General features: G+C 42.7%; 1 protein-coding gene across 2 annotated transcripts in view; it reads right to left on the bottom strand.

The window, feature by feature from the left end:
- Window positions 1-20044, bottom strand: part of SWAP70 (switching B cell complex subunit SWAP70) — a 70050-nt gene that overhangs the window by 36030 nt on the left and 13976 nt on the right. For both annotated transcript variants that reach the window (XM_006017674.2, XM_025196712.1), the window contains one exon: window positions 9362-9535. In XM_006017674.2, coding sequence (XP_006017736.1) covers window positions 9362-9535 — 174 coding nt within the window. The remainder of the gene's footprint in view (window positions 1-9361; window positions 9536-20044) is intronic.

Here is a 20044-nt window from a genome sequence, read left to right as displayed (position 1 = left end):
GGAAAGAGTCCAAAGGAGGGCAATGAAAATGGTTACAGGGCTGAGGCACATGACTTATGAGGAGAGGCTAAGGGAAAAGGGCTTATTTAGTCTGGAGAAGTGAAGACTGGGAGGGGTTTTAACAGCAACCTTCAACAACCTGACAGGGGGGTTCCAAAGAGGATGGAGCTAGACTGTTCTCAGTGGTGGCAGATGACAGAACAAGCAGCAATGGTCTCAAGTTGCAAGGGAAGTTTAGGTTAGATATTAGGAAAAGCTCTCACCAGGAGGGTAGTAAAGCACTGGAACAGGTTACCCAGAGAGGTTATGGAATCTCCACCGTTGGAGGTTTTTAAGACCCAGCAAGACAAAGCCTTGGGTGGGATGATCTAGTTGGGGATAGTCCTGCCTTGAGCAGGGGGCTGAACTAAATGACCTTCTGAGGTCGCTTCCAACCCTAATTTTCTCTGATTCTACAATTCTGTTAAACTAGAACAATCCACTTACCCTTATTCTTTTCACCAAGCAAAAAAACTTAATGTGATCCACTAATGAGCATATCGCGGAATCCCTTCTAGTCCTAACGTCTATGAAATCTATAGGCTACAGACCCCTCATTCTGCCCTGCCCCGGCACCTTGTAAATGATGCAAGACTTACCACTCCAGACAGAAGAACTTTGCTTTAGCTGAAATTATATTAAACTTTGCTTTTAAATTCTGAACATCCCAAATTCAATCCCAAGACTGTCAGTCAAGATAATGACCATCACGTTGCCAGGTCAGATCCCAAAAAATGGTTTCTTGTAGAAAATTTCTCCTTAGAACCACTATTGGGCTATTTCACATACTGTACTTCATAACCAGCCTTGACACTATCATACCATTTGAACACGAAACATGGGTCGAGAATAGCAATTCTCAACCAGGAGAGTGCAGCACCCTGGGGTGCTATGAGATCTTTTTAACAGTGCTGCAGAGTGCTACGCAACATTAGTATTATTAGGTGTGCAAACACCTATACACAAGTTACAAGATAAACCCAGAAATTTCAAATCGGAATCCATAGTGTCAAAAACATTCTGACCTATTCTGAGTTCACTGCAATACGCGAACTGGTGTTATTTGTCTGTAGTCAAAAATAAGTGAAAAGGTAAAAGCTGGCATTTTCAGAGAAGTGCTTTAAGTTTAAAAAAAGGCTCAGAACCATGGGGGACAAACCTGACACAATTTGGTCTTAAATTAGATACGTTTGGGAACACTGTAGCTTAAAAACAGCAGAAAAACTTAAGAGAATTTTGTTCTAAACAGAAAGATGGGAACAATTAAAAAAACAGAGAATTTATTTCTGACTTAGTTTCAGTCTTTAAATATGACTTGAATGTATCCTATGCTGATTCACAAGGATTGCACAACTCTAAAGGTTTCATCATTAAAGGTGACCCAAGAGTATGCCTGTTTACCAACCGCACACCAATGATTTTTAAATGATAAATCATCCCCAGGGCCACGTGTAGAACAAGAAGGGGGAAGTGTTTAGAAACCCTTTTTAAAACAGAAACAGGTTTTGGTTAAACAGTGGTGAAGCTTAGTTGCAGATAAGGGAGCTGAAAATAAGACTCAAAATGGGGCCATAAATGAAAGTAATTTCTTGCTTAAGCTTACAATTTTCTCCACTACCTTCTTTCTCCAAGTACCAGGAAGGTAGGAGCCTGCTTGCAAGACCTAGAGAGTTGTGGGTATTAACTCTGGAACAAGCAAGCAGAGAAAATAAAAACATGCATGCATCACTATTATCATTTTCAGTTTTCTCATCAGAACAGAAGGCCAAGCTGTTTCCACATAATTACTGCACTAATCCAGAGCCCTGGACTCTCCAGCTTGGATAATTGCACATAGAACATGCACAGAGAATAACATGACCCAGTTTGTCACCACTTCTATTCTGATTAGGCCTGCCCCTTTCAGGCAAGACAAAACTCAATAAGATGCTAATCTGTTTTCTGCACTACACTGGAAACAATGGTTCAGGCTTGAAACCAGGATCTGATCCTGACTAATAGGGTGGATTTGATTTAAATCAAATCAATTTAAATCTGGAAGTCTCGATTTAATCACTGTTTTCTGTAAAAGTGCATTCTTGTTGTTTGATATCCTTTATTCAAGAAGAGCATTAAAACTGCAGAAGTGAGTTCATGTTTGTATAGCAACTTCCAATCCAATCCAATCCAATCCACTTGCACCCAATGGGCACATCTACACATGCTATTAATATAAAGCAATAAACTCTGGTGCAGGCCATGTCAGAGTTTATTGCTCCCAGGTGCCACGTTTACATGTGTGCCCAGGACCGCAGCACACTGAGTTGAGTCAGAGCAGCCCTGGCCGGCAGAAGGGTTGGGAGGGGTCAGCCTGCCAGCCCAGAGCTGCTCTGACCTGGCTCCATGTGCTGTGGAGGGACTGGCTGAGGCAGAAGGGTGCTCCAGTGCAGGACTAGCCACCAGGCAACCCCCACGCTGAAGCACTCTCATGTCCCAGCTAGCACCATCAGTGTTTACAAGCGTGTTGTGGCACACTAAATAATACCACCGTAAGATAGTACTTAGGTTGACAAATACTAACCTACAGCAATGTTTATTAGTTTTACTGCAGCCTAATAGGACCATACGTGTAGACACTGAGACTTTACTCTGGAGCTTATTAGGCTATTTACAGTAAATGTCTCATAGACACGTGCCCAATGGGTTCTAGCTCCACCCTATTTATAACCACCATTCAGGTATTTAAAGACCGTTATCAACTCTCCCTCAGTCCTTATCACAAACTGGGGTTCATGGGACGTCATATACGTGTTCTTGAGTGTGTTTTACTGATATGGCACATGTAGTCTCTATATATAGGTAACATCATGCTGCAAGTAACCTCATTATCTTTATATCAAATATTACAATGCATAGAAGCATAAAACGTGTTTCTTATATGGTAGAATAGGGCCCGGATTGTGCAATATAATAAAGGCTTTCAAGTGACAATGAGTTTCTTTGGCATCCAAGAGAAACACAAAGCCTAAGTGCTTAGAATTAGTATTTAAAAGAGGTTTGTTGACTCATCACCACCCTCCTGTACCTGCTCTGAGACACATGAACTGGCCCTTACAGCCAATGATGTTTAAATTATAAAAGGAAGGGGTTGTAAGCATAATACCTGGTCGTTCAAACAACTGGGGAAACAGAGGCAGGATCTTTAGAATATTGGACTAGCAAGTCTCCATGCTTCTGAAAGGATGCACATATTCCCCTGCTCTTAATTAGATCAGGAAAGATTTCTGTTCTGACAAACATGCAACTTTGGGGAGGGAGGAAGTTATCTGCACCATGTTGGCCCCGCAAGAATCCAAGAGGTGATGTATGTGAAAAGTCAGACTGCACTTAAGCCTGCTCTATGAGCAAGGTCGGGTCTTCAGTTTTTTTCTGGGGATAGGGAAAAGTGCTGAGTGGAGACTCCATTCTTGGATTTTAGATGCAGGATAAGAACAGGTTATTGTTCTGATACCTTCTTTTATTTGTTGAGATTCAGACAGAGATACAAAAATAAACATCTGCTTGCTGACTTCTTATGCTTGTTCTCGTATTTTATAAATTATTCTTGTTAACTTTTTACAAACACCTTGTTGTCCGTGGTACTTGTGATTCCAGAGCATTTGACCATGCAGTCTTACCTATTGTAAGGAAAGGGGAGTCCACCTTTTCTGGTCATATGTTCAGAAAAGGGTGTGATCCCTCTAGCTGACAAAATCCACTCTACTAAATGCTGGCAAGACCTGGTTGAGACAAGTAGGGCTGAGGCACCAAGAAGTTCGCCTCTAGCACATCTCAGCTGGTTCTCAGTGGTCAGACAGCAGAGAGAGGTTTGTGGTAAAACGGCACCCTAAAGGTATGAAGGCACCCCGAGTGCATCTCAAAGGGGCACCTGGGCTTAGGGCATGTCACAGTTCTCTCTTCTCCAGATTAAGAATGACAGTTTTTGCAGCTTTTCCTCATACATCATGTTTCCTACACCTCTCATCACTTTTATTGCTCTCCACTGGATTCTTTCTAATTTCTCCACATCTTTCTTGAAATGCGGTGCCCAAGTGCTCCAGGCAAGGTCTTACCACTGCTGAATAAAGTGGGAGAATCACTTACCTTGACTTGCAAGCAACACTCATTTTAATATAGTTCAGTGATGCTATTGACTCATTTTGCTGCAAGAGCACATTGCTGGCTCATATTCAGGTGAGGGTTCCTTATCAAGCCCCAGGTCCTCTTCTGTGATACTACAACCTAGCTAGTTGTTCCTCAGTTTCTATTTGTGCATGAGATTGTTGTATCCCAAGAGGATACATTTGCATTTATTCTTATTGTATTTAATTCAGTTGATTTCAAACAATTTAACAAGTTTATCAAGTTCATTCTGAAATCTAGCTCTACCCTCCCAAGCGTCTACAACTCTCCCCAACTTGGTGTCATCTGCATATTTGCTAAGTGTGCACTTAACCTCATTCTCCAAATCATTAATAAAAATAGTAAACATTCAGGACAAAACCCTGGGGAACCCCACCCCATACCTCCTACCAGTTGCACAGTGAAACACTGCTGAATACAATGATTTACCTAGACTACATTTCCTTAGCTTAAATGAAAATGTCTTGAGAGACGGTGTTAAAATTGAGGTATAACCCATCCATTGCTGTCCCCCATCCACAGAGCCCACCACTTTGCTGTATAAGGAAATCAGGATGGTCAGCATGACTTGCTCTTGAAAAATCTGTTTGCCACTCCTGATCAGCTTGCGGTCCTCTAGATCAGGGGTTTTCAAACGGGGGTATGTGTACCCCTGGCAGTACTTGGGATGGCCTCAGGGGTACTTGGCAGCAGGCGCTGCCGCCCCCGCCACTTCTGCCGCCGCTGTGCCACCAGCACATCTGCTGCTGCTGCGCCACTGGCACGCTTGCTGATTGGCCGCTGGGGGACACCCCCCCCGCTCATCTGGCTGCTGGGGAACTCCTGCCTTCTTGACTGGCTGCCGGGGGTACACTGACTCAAAAAGGTTGAAAACCCCTGCTCTAGATGCTTAGAAATAAGGCCCTTGATAATGTACTCCATAACCTTTCCTGGTAACAAGGCCAGACTGACTGGTCTGTAATTCTCTTCCTAAAAATGAACACTATTTTTTACCCTTTCCAGTTGTCTGGGACCTCACCCAACCTCCACAAGTTCTCAGAGAGAATAGCCAGTGGCTCGGCAGTTGCTTTAGCCAATTCTCCGAGTACTCTCCAATGCACCTCATCTGCCCAGATGACCTGAAAACGTCCAGCTTCGCTCAAGTAATCCCAAACCTGTTCTCTCTGCTCTAAGCTGTTTATCTTCTTCCTGCCATCTGGTAGTTGATCTTATTTGTAAAGACTGAAGAAGGAAAGACATTAAATACTTGAGCCTTCTCTGCATCATCCATTATTAGATTGTAGTTCTCTTACTGAATGGGAAGAGCAATTTCCTTGATCTTCCTCTTCCTTTTGACATATACCACTCCAATCCATACTGGAGTATGCTTGGTACGTTGTTACTGAAGCTTAGTGCCAATACTGCTGGTGTTAAAATTTCCATATCAGGCTGAGTCTCCAATAAGCAGCACTCACCTTAAACATTTACCTTAAGGCATTTTATAGTATATTCAGTCATCAGAGTTACAAAAGCAAGCACACTCATCAACAGTAGTCAAGGGTACTCATCCTAGAATAATAAAGTCATCTGAAATCATACCAACTTTTATAACCTTTGTTTTTAACTTATTGATAATAACCCCCGATTGCAAACAGTTCTAATTAAGCCATTGGTCTTCTGCCAAAATTTATCAATGTATTCAAGAAGAACATAGCCAACTTCCAGATCTCCAAGCTCTCTTGTCTACCCAGGGAATTCCAGTTTCATGCCAGAGGTCTGTTTCATGGCAAAGTTAACTGCTACAAACAAAGAGGAGAGTCTAGCCCCAGGAGTAACACCAGACTGATTGTTCATGCTGTGATCACCAACCAGGAACATCTGGCATCTTAACAAGAGTTTTGGAAGACCTAGATAAGTATACAAGGAATCCACAGATTTCAGTTTACAGAGATCCTCTGTCCCCACTGTCAAAGGCTTTCTGAATGTCAATAAATTTTAAAATGAGTGGTAGCTCCCAAATTGAAGTTTTGTTTGACAACAGTGCCTGATGTGAAGGTACCAATACAAGAATGGATGAAAGAAAATGGCCAAACAATTTTGCTCAGCACGCCACAGCCAGCCCAGGCTCTGGGCAGATGCCACCCGCCACAGAGCCAACGTTGCCAACCCCTGCATGAGAGTCAGTCTAAAATGTGGGGTGCCAACTACAGGAATGTTAAGGAGATTAGCTTCCTAATCAGGAGGAATCAGAATGAATCCACAACTGATTTATGAAATGATGGTGAGAGCAAGATGGGAAGGAGTGGAGAGGAGGGCCCCAGGCCACACAAAGTATTCAGAGATGGAACCTGCAGTTAACAGTGTGCTATGATATTACTTGAACACTAATAAAAGCCTCAAAACAGAGGAGGTGGGGAGGAACGTTTCCTGGCTGGAACATTACAGTGGATCACTAATTAGAACAGTAGTACCCTTTCATAAAAACACACACAGCATTACCCTAGATATTGGCTGCTATGCTGCACTTTTACCGAACTGAAGCACACGTAATAGTGGAAAGGAAATGAATTGACGTCTATGAAACAGACCCCAAAATATGGAGTATGCAGTTTGCATTTTAACCTTGGAGCTGATGATTCATCCTGGATAACCACAATACTCCTTGTGTGGCCAGACATCAAAGCTATTTATAGCAGCACTTGGTTTGGGAGGAAAGAGAAAAACTCAACATCTTACAACTGACAGCTCTCAAACCTTGAGGATGGCATGGGAAACTGCAGAACAAGGAATCATTTACACACAAGACTGAACTATGTTAAGTACGTTTAAACCAAGACTATGGATTCTTAAGCCATTACCTGGTTTCACTTGTCGTAACTTCCATGTCCCTCAATGGGTTAATATTTTTTTCTCTAATCTTACCTACCTTGCCTCTCTCACCAGCGCCCCCTCTTTTTAACTCCCTCTTCCTTACCCTTTATATTTTAGTCACTGCTTTCTATTAGAAACTTTGCTTCCTGCAGTCCCTTCACAACATCAGATGAAATAAGCCACTGCTTATGAAAGCTTATGAATCTCTAATTTAGTTAGTCTATAATGTGCAAAACTACCTTCCCTTCTATCAGATAAGATTCAAATACTTATTCTCAGAGCATCCAGGCTGTTTAGAGGAGAAATTACTCCTCTCTCTTACTACACTCAAAAGGGTGAGAGAGAGGAGATAATCAATAAGCATCTGTATTTTTGGGGATTAAAAACGCCTTTCTTGACCAAATGTTCTTTAAACCTTTGTCAAACAATAAGGAGCATTCATTTCACTGTTTTACCATGCTATCTATATGAAGCTGTCTTTTTAATTAGAAGGATCAGGCCAACTAACACCATCAGCTTTTATCCACAGCCAAACATCATTGTAAAAAAATATTAAACTTGGCACAGAAAATTTGTACTTCATTTGCTGGACAACATAGTCTCCTTCTGACAATGGCTTTTTTCCACTAGTGAACAAGGGCTTGTACCTTGACACTGTACGAGAGTCAGTCAGCAAGTAATGAGTCTATTTTTTCTCAAGTAAACCACAGACATGGAAGGTGTTCTTCTTTACTTCTTGCCTAATGAAGCCACAGTAAACTCAGAAGTTTATGCCAAGGCCCTGAAGGAACTGAAACATGATGTGCAAAGAGCCTGTCCTGACTCAGACATGACAGAGTTGCTGTTTCTGCCTGGCCATACATCAGCTTGGATTGCTATAGAGACAGTTTCATTATTTGGACGGACTGTGCTGCTAGCCTCTGTAGCGCCCAGAGGATAAAGGAGGTAATGTGAAGGTGACTTTCAGGATAGAGGAAGTGATGGAGGCCATGTGACAGTAACTGCACAGCAAGGACAAGGAATTTTACAATGCTAGGATAACATGCCTTTTTTCACCAGTAGAAAAACTCCCCTGATGGAGAAGGAGACTGTTGAAAAATAGTTGTATGTTCAATGACAATGTATAAATTTTCTGTGCGAGTTTTAAATGTATCAATAGTATTAGGCTGAGGGGGGAGTGATGGGGGGAAAGGGGGGAAAGAGAGAGAAAGAACTACTTCCTGACCCTCTTATCATGTGGTGGAACCTGAACAATGACTCCTTCAGCATTCAGAGAATTTGCTAAATCAATGCTTAAGTCCTTCATGACCTGCAGTACAAAGCCCCTACTATTGTTGTCATATCATGGTTACGGTTTGGTTTGTCCTCTTCTCCACAATTAAGTCTACAGTGTTTGAGGTTTAAACTGGTGCAGAACACTTATAATTAGTTGAGCTCTGCCTCGGGTTATTCACATTCTTAACGGACAAGCAGATCACCTCTGGTACTTCATTCAGACCTCAGTTCATCACTTCATAGTGATCAGCCACTGTAACAAATAGTAATTTTTTTCTTCCAGTCAATAGGAAGAAGTTAATGCAAATCTTCAAACCTCTTTTCCAGCAGGATGGCTGCAGGCAAGTAAAGGCTGATCTTCCAGATCGTGACAACAGAGGAGTAAGAGGAAGAAGAGATGTTTTCTTCAGAACTGTTCCCACACTAAGATATACTGCAAAGGATTCAACTTAACCACTGCACCCACTACTTGCATGTGGTTTAGTACCACACTCACATAGGATCACACTTTGCTAAGTGATAGAAAAAAAATGAGTGAGGTTAGTGGGTGGGTCAGGCTTGCAAGAAGAAAATGAAAGAGTCAATGTAGGTAGGGGAAAAAATTAGCTTCACAACCAGGGGCTCAGTCCAGTCCTAGAAGCTCTGTATTTTAAGGCCAACTTTCTAAAATTCATCATTCCTCTCTGTCCATCACATGACCACTTTTACTACCATTTTCCTCAGCATGTGTACAAAATGAAGCTGAGCTAAAGGAAAACCCTTGTTTGCTAGGGAGCAGGCAGCATTTCTGCCTCACCATATTTCCATACAATGTAAACAATTATTACAACAGGCTTATACAATCATAAACATACAACTCATCATGGCTCATTTCAGAAAAAGGTCAATTGTCAGAAGAGGAAAAAAAAGTATCCAATTCAAGAGACCTTGCTACTTCTTCCAAAGTATTTAGAAAGCAGCAAATATCAGCAACATAGGTTAACTGGAACTCTGAAGAAACTAATATTATTAAGTACTTTAAATGGTTGTATCTTACCTCTTCAGGCACAATGATTAATGGATATTTGTCCTCAGATAAAAAATTGAAGATAACCCACACTTTAAATGCCTCATCCTCACTAATAACTAAAGGACTTTTAGCAGGGTTCTTTCTGGCACACAAAGTCCAGCACATCCTGTTGAACTCAACTTTGTCAAAGTTTCCTTGAACCTAAATAGGAAGAAAGAAAAAAAGTTAACTGACATGAAATAGCACACATTGTGCAGATAGATAAGCATAACTGAGACTATTTTGATCAAGAAACAAATGCACACAGAAAAGTTGAATTCTTACAGGCCACTATAATTATCTAGTCTGATCTCTCGCTTTGAAGGCCATAGATTTGCATGCAATAAAAGCTAGAGCAAACCCATAATTTCTGTCTGAACTAGAGCATATTTTAAAAATACATCAAGTCCTGATTTTAAAATATTTCATGAAAGAAACCCCAGAATAGTCCATGTTTAGACCAGTGGTCAATTTAGATATCTATCACCTTAAATTTCTCAACTCCAGTTAACCCTGTGTTGTAACAAGTTCCTCAGATGGATGAACAAAATTAGTCCAAATACCGTTATATTAAAATGCACACACCACACACTAAAAAAACAAATTGGGAAGAGTAACTGTAAAAGATATAAAGTAAATAAATATATTATCATACAATAAAATGTAATGCTTATGTAATGAGCAGGGGTGTAGTTTTCCAACTGCAGAAACTTCCTTAGCTTTATGAAGGGTTTTTGAACCCGAAAGCTTGCTTAATAATTGTTTTCCAGCTATTTAAGTTGGTCTAATAAAAGATATCAGATTCACCCAAAGAACCTTGTCTGCCTATGTAATAAGTATGCACTCACTTTTTTTCTTAAATCATGCAATTCTTCCCCCACCCAAACTCACTGAAATTTAATCTTTATCTGATTGAATATTTCCATTCAGTTTCTTCTTCATAAACTTTTACCAGCTTCAACATCCAATTCTATAATTTGTAAATAACCTACAGATGTTAAAGTCTTCTATTCCCCACATTACAATTATTTTTTATGCATTTTTGTTAGATCTAAGCCAATTCCACAATTGATTGCCCTACAGTTCTGACACGCTGTTTCTTTGGCAGCAGGGAAGTTAAACATGCATTTTCCATTATAATGGGTTCTCTCTCATTTTTAAAAAGCATGAATAAGAGGTCCTTCTACCCCTTGTGTGTAAAATGTAATCCCAAAGTTGCCTGGGACTGGGCACAAAATACATTTTCAATTGCCCATCATCTGGTAAGTATCACCAGTAAACTGTGTAACTTACTTTTATTGCACAAAGCTTAATCAGCAAAGGGGTCTAGCATGATAAAGCAGGGGTTGGAAACCTATGGCTCATGGGGGCTGGATCCATCAAGTGAAGAAGTCTGATATGGCACAGGGAATTGATGGCACAGAACTGTACCATGCCATCCATCCCTTCCCCAACAGCACTCCCCTCTACTGTGCAGTCTGCTGCTCTATAGCATCTGTGCTTACCATTGGTGCAGAGAAAATGGGATAGGTGCAGCCAGCTGGGCACTCCAGGGGGCAGAGACTTGCAGCCCATGACATGGGGCCTGGGTCACAAAGGGCAGCCCATGCCAGCAAAAGGTTGCTGCCCCATTACATTGAGGATAAACAGCAGACAGACAAAGATTAGCCCAAGGAGCAACTTAACCGGCTAAAAGTATGGACAAAAACAAAATTTCCAAGGACAAAAAAAAAAATTCCCAAGCCCATACATATATGTACTAAGATTTCCAGGGCTGAAGGAAACCATGAAGGAAGGTTATAGCCTGAACCAGTTGTATTTTCTTTCAAACATCTGACTGCCAGTACAAAGTAAGGATATGATGCTGGGGAGGGAGAGGATCAGAGTAAAAACTGGTTAGAAATAAGGCTCTAAAAAGAAGCCCCAAACATCATGACGTAACAAGACGCCTTTAATATTATTGCAATTGCTTTGTTTGTCCATTTGCTATTACCCTCCATTCCACATCTTTTTCTTTTCATCTACTTTAACCAGAAATATTTAGTGGCAGGCCCTTGTCTTATTCTACTTTCCATAAAATGCCTGGCTTGCTTCAAAGCGTTATTTAAAAACAAAACAAAAAAAAAAGGAATAAGCTATAACACAGACAAGTGTATTTCTCACACAATGCACATCTCCTGAGTAACTGAGATACCATCAGTGGCATTTTCCACTACGCCATAATCTTGCAACAAAGCTTCCTTTTTTCAGCTAGATTCTTTAAATAAACGTTGAGATACTGCAGCTCCTGTAATGTTATCAGTGGATTTGGGTTTGTAAAGAGGGAGATCCGTTGGGTGCTCTAAACAATCAAAACATTGCATCAGGAGAGTATGGCCCATTAAAAAGGTTCCCAGGTATGTTGGAGCACATGTCGAGACTTGTACTTAACAGGATGGTTTTTTATTGCTTTTATTTTCAATAGCATGTTATGGTTTCTTTTGCTGCAAGTAAGATGCAAACAAAAACAAGTGGCAGTATGGGGGAGAGCAGGGGAAGACCTAACCTTCCTACAGGGTAAGCTGACAAAAATAAGTAGATTAGGAAGAAAATGTTTCCAACTGGTCAGTTTGTGAGCTCTTCTATATCCTGTTTGTTTCCAGAAAAATAATTATTCAGGGTTAGATCCTAGAAGAGAGCATGGCCCTCCAGCACTGACCACTACAATTCTTCCCTGTGGCATGCCTGACCCGGGAGCAGGATCTACAACCCCAAGAAAGGTGCCCAGGCCGCCTCTACCTCCACAGGGAGAGTCAGGAATCCCATGCTGATGCACACAACAGACAGCACATTGAGCAAGGAATATTTTAAATTAAACACTCATGAGAGCAGGAATTGAAACTCAGGTCTTTCTGCTCCCAGGTGAGGGCCATCATCACAAAGCCATGTCTGTTTTCCCTCCCTATTTGCAAACCAATGAAGTCTGAATTCTTTTCAGCTATTTTAGGTCCACATCTCAACAGTAATAGGCTCGATGAAGTGGAACAGTTCCACCATGAGAGATGGGAGTGCCTCAACTTCAGACTATCTAAGTGCTTACAACATAGATGTTTCTCAAGTAAATCTCAAGATGTCATCCTCCTGCTGTACTTAGCCTTGGTGAAGCTGCAACTGGAGTACTGCATCCAATTCTGGGCTCCACAATTCAGGAAGGATGTGGAGAAGCTCCAGAGAGTCCAGAGGAGAGCCACGCGCATGAACAGAGGACAGGAGAATAGGCCTTATGAAGAGAAGCTGAGAGCCATGAAACTCTTCAGCCTGGAGAAGTGCAGGCTCAGGGGTGACCTGAGGGCAGCCTATAAATACATCAGGGGTGTGCATCAGGATGGGAGAATGTCTGATCACCAGACAGTCCCAAGGAATGACAAGAACCAATGGTCACAAACTCCTCTATGACCGTTTTAGGCTGAACATAAGGAAAAACTTCTTTACTGTCCAAGCTCCCAATGCCTGGAATAGGTTCCCTGCAGAGGTAGTGCCAGCGCCTACTCCGGACTCCTTTAAGAAATGTTTGGGTGCTTACCTTGCTGGGATCCTTTGACCCTAGCTGACTTCCTACCCTTGGGGCAGGGGGCTGAACTCAATGATCTCCCAAGGTCTCTTCCAGCCCTAATGTCCATTAAATCTATGAACACCCTCAAGGAAGATGGGGGATGAGGGTATGACTCCTTTCAGGCAGATGGAACTGAACTAGAGGTCTCCCACATCGTAATGGCATGTTCTGCACACTGCACTACTGTACACAAAATTGTGTGGCACCAGCTGCCACTGCACTTTGAGCAAAAACCAGTGGAGTAAGCATGCTCTGAGAACACTCACTAGGGAGACAAGCAGAGAAATGCCTCATTTCTGGATTCTGCCTGGGCTTTGCTACAAGCAGAGTGCAGAGGTGCTTCTGCATGTACACAGAAGCAAAACTTTGGGTGTCTGAAGCACTTTTAGATGAGAAAAAACAAAGGCACCTATGAAGCTGAGCCCTCTCCAAGGTTTGGAAAGAACTGAACAAGGGTTTTCAGGGTTATAGTCTGAGATTTGAAATTCCACTGAAGTCCCAATTTAGTCAAAATCCTTACTGGACAAAGTTGACGGCTCTAATCCAGGGGTGGGCGAAATATGGCCCGTACGCCAGAGGGATTTTGTCCAGCCTGGCCTAGGTACCATCTGCACCACTCCCTGAGCACACAGTGGGGCTGGGGCAGCTCCACAGTTGGATTGCCTTTCTAGGTAGTCCAGGAAGTGGCAGCTCCTTCCAGGTGCCACCGCCACTGGCCCCAGCTCTGTGGTACTGGCAGGGACCCACATGCACAGCCCCAAGCCCAGCACACTCTGCGCCCACTCTGGACTCTGCCCAAAGCAGACCAGCTGGAACCCACGCACACACCCCCGCCCCGCCCTGTGCCTGCTCTGCACTCGCCTGCCCATGCTGAGGAGAAGCAGCAGCAGCATTGGCCGGCAGGCAGAAGCTGCTGCACACCACAGGGGAAGAGCACCGCTTTTCCTCCCATTGCCAGGTGCTTGTTGCTGCAGCCACCCAAAGCCTGCACATGGGCCGCCCTGCCACTCCTCTGCACTGCTGTTGCTGCCCAGAGCTGGTCCGCTCTACTGGGCCGAGTCTAGAGTGAGCACGGGCAGGCCAGGGTCAGGGCTGTGTGCATAGGTCCCCGCCAGTACTGGAGGGCTAGGGCCAATGGCAGTGGCAGGCGGAGGGCCAGTGGAGGGGGCAGCGGGAAGAAGCCGCCACCACTGCCTGGGTTGCCTACGAAAGAAGGGCAGACTGGGGGCTGTGTGCTATTGGCAGTGGTGCATAGGCTCCAGGCTATTGTGAGGGGCACAGGGAGGGAAGGGGTGATGCCCAGACTACGGCAGCTCCCAGAACTACCTAACTGTCCACCCCTGCCTTAATCAGACAATAAACTCCATGCAGAGCTCACTGCTGGACTGAAGCCGAAAGTGAGTTTGCCAACTTTATGTTGGTGAAGAGTTGGGGGAAGAGAAGGGAAACCAAGTCAGGTAATCTGGATTAACTCTAGAATTTTTTTCCTTAAATTTAAGACAATTGTTTAATCAGAGGAAGCCCTTAAAAGGGATGAAATGTCCAGAAGAAGATAATTAATAATGTTAGTCTGAAGTCAGGCAGAAGGCAGGGTAGAGCTGCACCTTACAGACTAATTCAATAAGGTACATAAGAACCGATTAAGCATCTGATGAAGCTATTGCCCATGAAAGCTGATGCATTTCTGAGCTATATAATGTCCACCCAAAAACAAGGATGTTGAAATCAAAAGTGAAAAGTGAAACTAAATTGCTCGCCGTTAGCAAAAATCCAATAAAATACTCAAGAACCTTCTTAAAAATATTGTATGGATGATGCTATAATGCTTTGTGATGCATACATTCTTCACATACAACCGCAGAGGAAAAAATGCAAGTCCCCACACTGAAAATGAACTGTTTCTACAGCTCGACTCACATCATGGAAATCTTGGCTGCTTTACTTTGGACTGCACATTTGGCAAAAGCTTCACTCCAGGTGGCAAGGAAATAAACAAACTATTACTGTAATCATATTTTAGCCTTCTGAATAAATCCTTATAAATCTGTAAGGCATCTAGCTTACATTTCCTGAACTTAAAGACAGTTAAGTAGGTTCTCAAGTTACACTTAGGAGGTATTTACACAAGATAAATATAATGTCATTAAGCCTCATTCAGGAAGGCTGTAGAATAGCTTCCTAAAATGACTAGAAACTCAAAGCCAAATGCACACAAGCTTGCTTTTTATGACATTAGCAAAGCTTATAAGAAGAGTTTTAAAACTTCAAGTATGTTAAAAGTTAAAGTTATTTACACAGCTTTATAGATATTGAAGTGAATGTAGGACCCCCCACATGCTAGCTACACAGAACATAGCTGGCATATGTTGATGCCATTTAGAACATGCAGTTAATTATGCAGCCTATGTTAGAGGGGGTAGCAGCATTTCAGTGCAACACTATGCCAAGAAGAGAGAACTACACTGATCTTAAGCAAAAGGCTGTGAAGTGATTATTAAAAACAAAGCCAAATACCATCTCAGAATTTTAAATTTAAGAGAATTTTTAAAAATAGCTTAAAATGACTAACTATGTCTTGACTTGATTTGAATCTAAAACATTATAAAAGATTTTAAGCTCTGGCCTTTCCTTTCAGTCACGCTGAATCCACATCTTGCTTGAAACCTGATGAATCTTAAGGAATCTTCTCATCTTTATATTAACAATCTGATTGAACCCTGTTATACAATGTAGGCAATCAATTCCACATACACACTCTTCCTGGAAACAACTGTAATTCTCTATGCTACTGCATAGAAAACATTACATTTAATTTGTAGGTCTGTTCAGAGGCTGACATACGCAATAAAAAAATTAAAAAGCATTTTTCTTAATAAAACCATGACTTACTAAAGTCACTTTCTTATCTCCCAAATTAAACTACCCAGTTAAACTACAGCAGAACAATAAGCACCCAAAGAAAAGAAAACCCTACTGGATTCAGAGATTATTGACTTCTGATTTCTGTTCTGGATGTGGAAAACCGCAAAACACAGCAAAATCTGGTTAATTCATGACTTGAAGGAGAGTGGTAGTCACAGTAGTTATCAAAAATTAACTGCACAACTTTTTATATGCAGTCTATTTTGCAAATCATATCAAGGCACAGTCGAGAATGAATTTTTACATTTATAATGAAGAAAAAATATATTACAAAAATGCTGACCACAAAACATAGCATTCTGACTCGCTATATGAGAATTGCATAATTATACAAATAAATTATCGTTTTAAAAATACAGTGTGTCCACTTTAAAGTATTACATAATTATGGAGTAGAATCATCAAAGCTTTTTGCTTTCATTCTTACATGCACTCACTGCCCAAAGAGAAGAAAATTCTGTAAAACAACAATTGATCTTTTAAGTGTCATTAAGCCAAGAAATGCTGAAGAGTATTCAATGCTTTGTAAGCATCAGCTGGCTTGACAAGTGCTAAAGAGGACACCAGTCAGTATCTGTTAAACCAGCTAATCATAAGGAACAAAGTCCATTCTGATTTATTATGCACCGATATTAGGAAACAACTCCTTACACTTTAAGAGATGATGATTTGTACACAAATACTTCAATAGGACTCTGGAAGGGATTCAGTGCACTAAGACCAATGACAAGATATCCCTATGACCCACTAACCCAGGGGTGGGCAAATACAGCCTACAGGCCACATGAGACCCACCAGCTGATTGGATCCAGCCCACAGGCGGACACCCACCAATTAATTGCATCTGGCCCCACTCGCGGTTGCCCCTGCTGTGCTCTGCATGGGGTCAACTCCCGCCCGGGACAAAGCATGCTGCACTCCCAACCTCCCCCACTGGAGGGCACCAGCAAGCACAACTTCCAGGCAGGGCTGCTGCTGCTGCCACCGCTGCCCAGGGAACTGCTGAGCTCTCCCAGGCTCCAGCAGCTTCTCCTCCTGTCTCTGCCGCAGCGCTCCGGGCAGAAGGTAGGGAGGGGAAGCTGCAACATTGAGGGGAGCAGAGTGGGCTCTGCTGCAGCTCACTCTGGACCTGCTCATGCCAAGTGGGGGAGCATGAAGGAGCTTGGCTGTTCACAAAGCCCCACTGGGCAGGTATGGACGGGCAGGAGGGGAGGAGCAGCAGCAGGAGCCAGCATGCACATGGTACAGCCCCCCTGGGCAGGCACATGAGAGAAAAGCAACAGCAGCAGGACATAGCACACGCTTGGCTGCAGCCCCCAGCAGGCAGGTGAGGGACAGAGACCAAGAGGGCCAGTGATGCCAGGCTCAGCTCCCTGCCCCCAACCCTCCGCACCCCTCCACCATTGCTGCCTCCTAGTGGCAGCTGCTTTCCTGCCCTTTGCAGCACAGCGAGCCAGGCAGGTAGCACTAAGCCCCCACCCATGGAGGGGCTGGGCTCAGGCACATCGCAAAGAGTGGGTGGGAGAACCCACCCACATGCACACACCCAACCCACCCACATCCCACCCCACCAGACCCAAACACACACCCAACACTGTCCCACACATCACACACCCCAACCACACACATCCACCCTGACCCCCACCATAAACGCACCCCACACCTCAACCACACACACATCCCACACATACCTATACCTCCTCCCACACTCCACCCTCTCGTCATACCCACACACACATCCAAGTCCCACATGCTTCAACCACGCCTCCCACCCCGACACACATCCACATATACACTCCGCGCACCCCCCCCACCATACTCACATACCCAGTAAGCCCACACGTACACCTCAATCACACACATCCCCGACACACATCCCACACCCACACATATACCCACCCCTCCTACACCCCCACACTGCACCCGCACCCACACCCCCATCCACATACTCCCCCACACCCCTACCCCGCCACACACAATATACAAGCAAGCCCCCCTCCCCTCCCCGCCCAAAGGAGTACTTCCTGGGTAAGGTTAGAGACTTCCAGTGGCAAAGGTCAGGGGTTGGGGGGTGGGACTTCTGGTCACAAGATGATGACCAGGGGGCGGAGCACCTGCCAAGGGGCAAGGCTACCCTTGCGGCCCTCAACACCTCACCAAAACTTTTTAAGCAGCTCTCCAGCCGAAATAATTGTTTGCCCCTGCACTAACCATACAGTGAATAGACTGCCGCTGGAGGTGGTTCAAGCACCTGCTTTGAACGCTTTGATGCCTTCAAGAGACATTTGGATGTCTGTCTTGCTGGGATCCTATGACCCCTGCTGACTTCCTGCCCTTTGGGCAGGGGGCTGGACTCAATTATCTTCCGATGTCCCTTCTAGCCCTAATGTCTATGAATCTATGAAATCTGGTGAATTTATAAAGTAGGGCACTTTAAGCAAACAGCATTTAAATACAAAAAGTGATTTATTTTCACGATGAAGACTCAAAACAGTTGATGAAGACCAAAACAGTCCCTAGTGGGTTAACCATGTAAAAAAACCAGCATGCATCAGAAAGCAAAGGAGAGAGGTAATCTATGGTTGAAGGATAAAATTCTCTTCTGCCTTGCACCTAGTGTAATTATTAACATATGCAAGAAGAGTGTAAAATGTAGGCAGAAGTCAAATGTTTTTTGTAGTACTGTATGTACCTCTAATATTACAGTAATATTTGACTAAGGTGATACCAGCACTACAATGTAAACATGCCAAAGATAAAATAAGTGAAATATGGCATGAAAAGATCAGATGCAAAATTATTAGTTATATAAAATTCCATATACTAACAAAGGAAAACTTGTTGCCATTAACGTCCTCCTTCAATTAGTCAACCTGGGCATTTCTCCATGCTTCCCTGGCTCAACAATAGAGGCTTTATTGCAGGGCAAGTCACTGCCCAGTTCTCTAAATAAATAATTCATTTGCATTCAGGAGTATAAGGGGAAAGATTTTAAAAGCCTGAACATTTTCTCAATGTTTACTCAGAAGTAAGGCAGGGAAAGTTGTTGCTTAGTGTCTTAAACTGATTTTTTTTTGTACAGACAGCCATGCTTGTTGATAATAAAAAGATCAGGATTATCTGAATGCACATCTGCCAATACTAGCCTGACCTACAAGATGGTTTTCATCAAATTTCTTTAAAAAGAGCTGATAAAATGCAAGCATCTACAGCATATACTAATATTGATGTTTACTTGCTAAGAAATGCTCAACGTCATTAAAAAAAAACACAAGAAAGGGTTTCTTTTTTAATAATGGAATTTAGCTAATGTTCAAAAAGTAACGTATCTCATGAGTTCAAGGACTCCTACACTAAGAAGCTATTCTTGCTCTTGTTGAAATCAAGATGATAGTTATATGACCAACCTAACAGAAGATTTACAGGAAACAATGACCGGGCTTCTTATGTATTAAGCAGGAATAGCAAAAGGAATGATATAGGCCAAAGGCACTGATCCTAAAATGGTTATATGTTTTACTAATACTAAAGTTTGAAGGAATATGCCTGACCACTGCTTATTCCCAGGTATGCCAAACTAAAAGGCAGAAATTCCTGAAATGGAAGAAGGAAAAAATCACTGGTTTTGAAAGTGAGATTTGTCATGCATTAGTGCCTTTGTCTACTGCATCTCTTCTCTTTGCATTTCCTCTTATAACCTTTAAGCCTTCAAAGAAACAGGCCATAATTAAGATACTGTCCCCAAGGATGACTTTTCGCATGCAAAAATTCATATTCAGATCTCAAAAGAGGAATCAAAAGTAAGGAAAAAACCACATCAACTTTTTTAAGTTTGCATCTAAGATGCAAGCATTATCATATACAACATTTAATTAACATTACAAAATAAGAAACTCTAGGCACTCTAGCCCTGCTTTCTAAATAATCTTTGCCTTTTACAATTAAATGCATTTGCAAATGCAACTGCCACTCATTAGTAAAAATCCTATGCCCCTGCAATTCCCCATATTCAGAGTTTATGTCAAAGCATCTTTATACCTCAGCCCCTCTTTACGCCTTTCCAGGACTTTCCATTTCCTATCCACCTCTTTTCTGTTTGCTCTGTATGGTGCACTACAGGCTTGGACTGGAGTAACACCCTAATACCACCTCTCTCT

Source organism: Alligator sinensis, unplaced genomic scaffold (assembly GCF_000455745.1).
Source record: "Alligator sinensis unplaced genomic scaffold, ASM45574v1 scaffold755_2, whole genome shotgun sequence".
In the NCBI taxonomy this organism is placed as follows: Eukaryota; Metazoa; Chordata; order Crocodylia; family Alligatoridae; genus Alligator; species Alligator sinensis.
The sequence above is the reverse complement of the archived record's forward strand: the minus strand, read 5'-3'. Positions and strand labels throughout refer to the sequence as shown.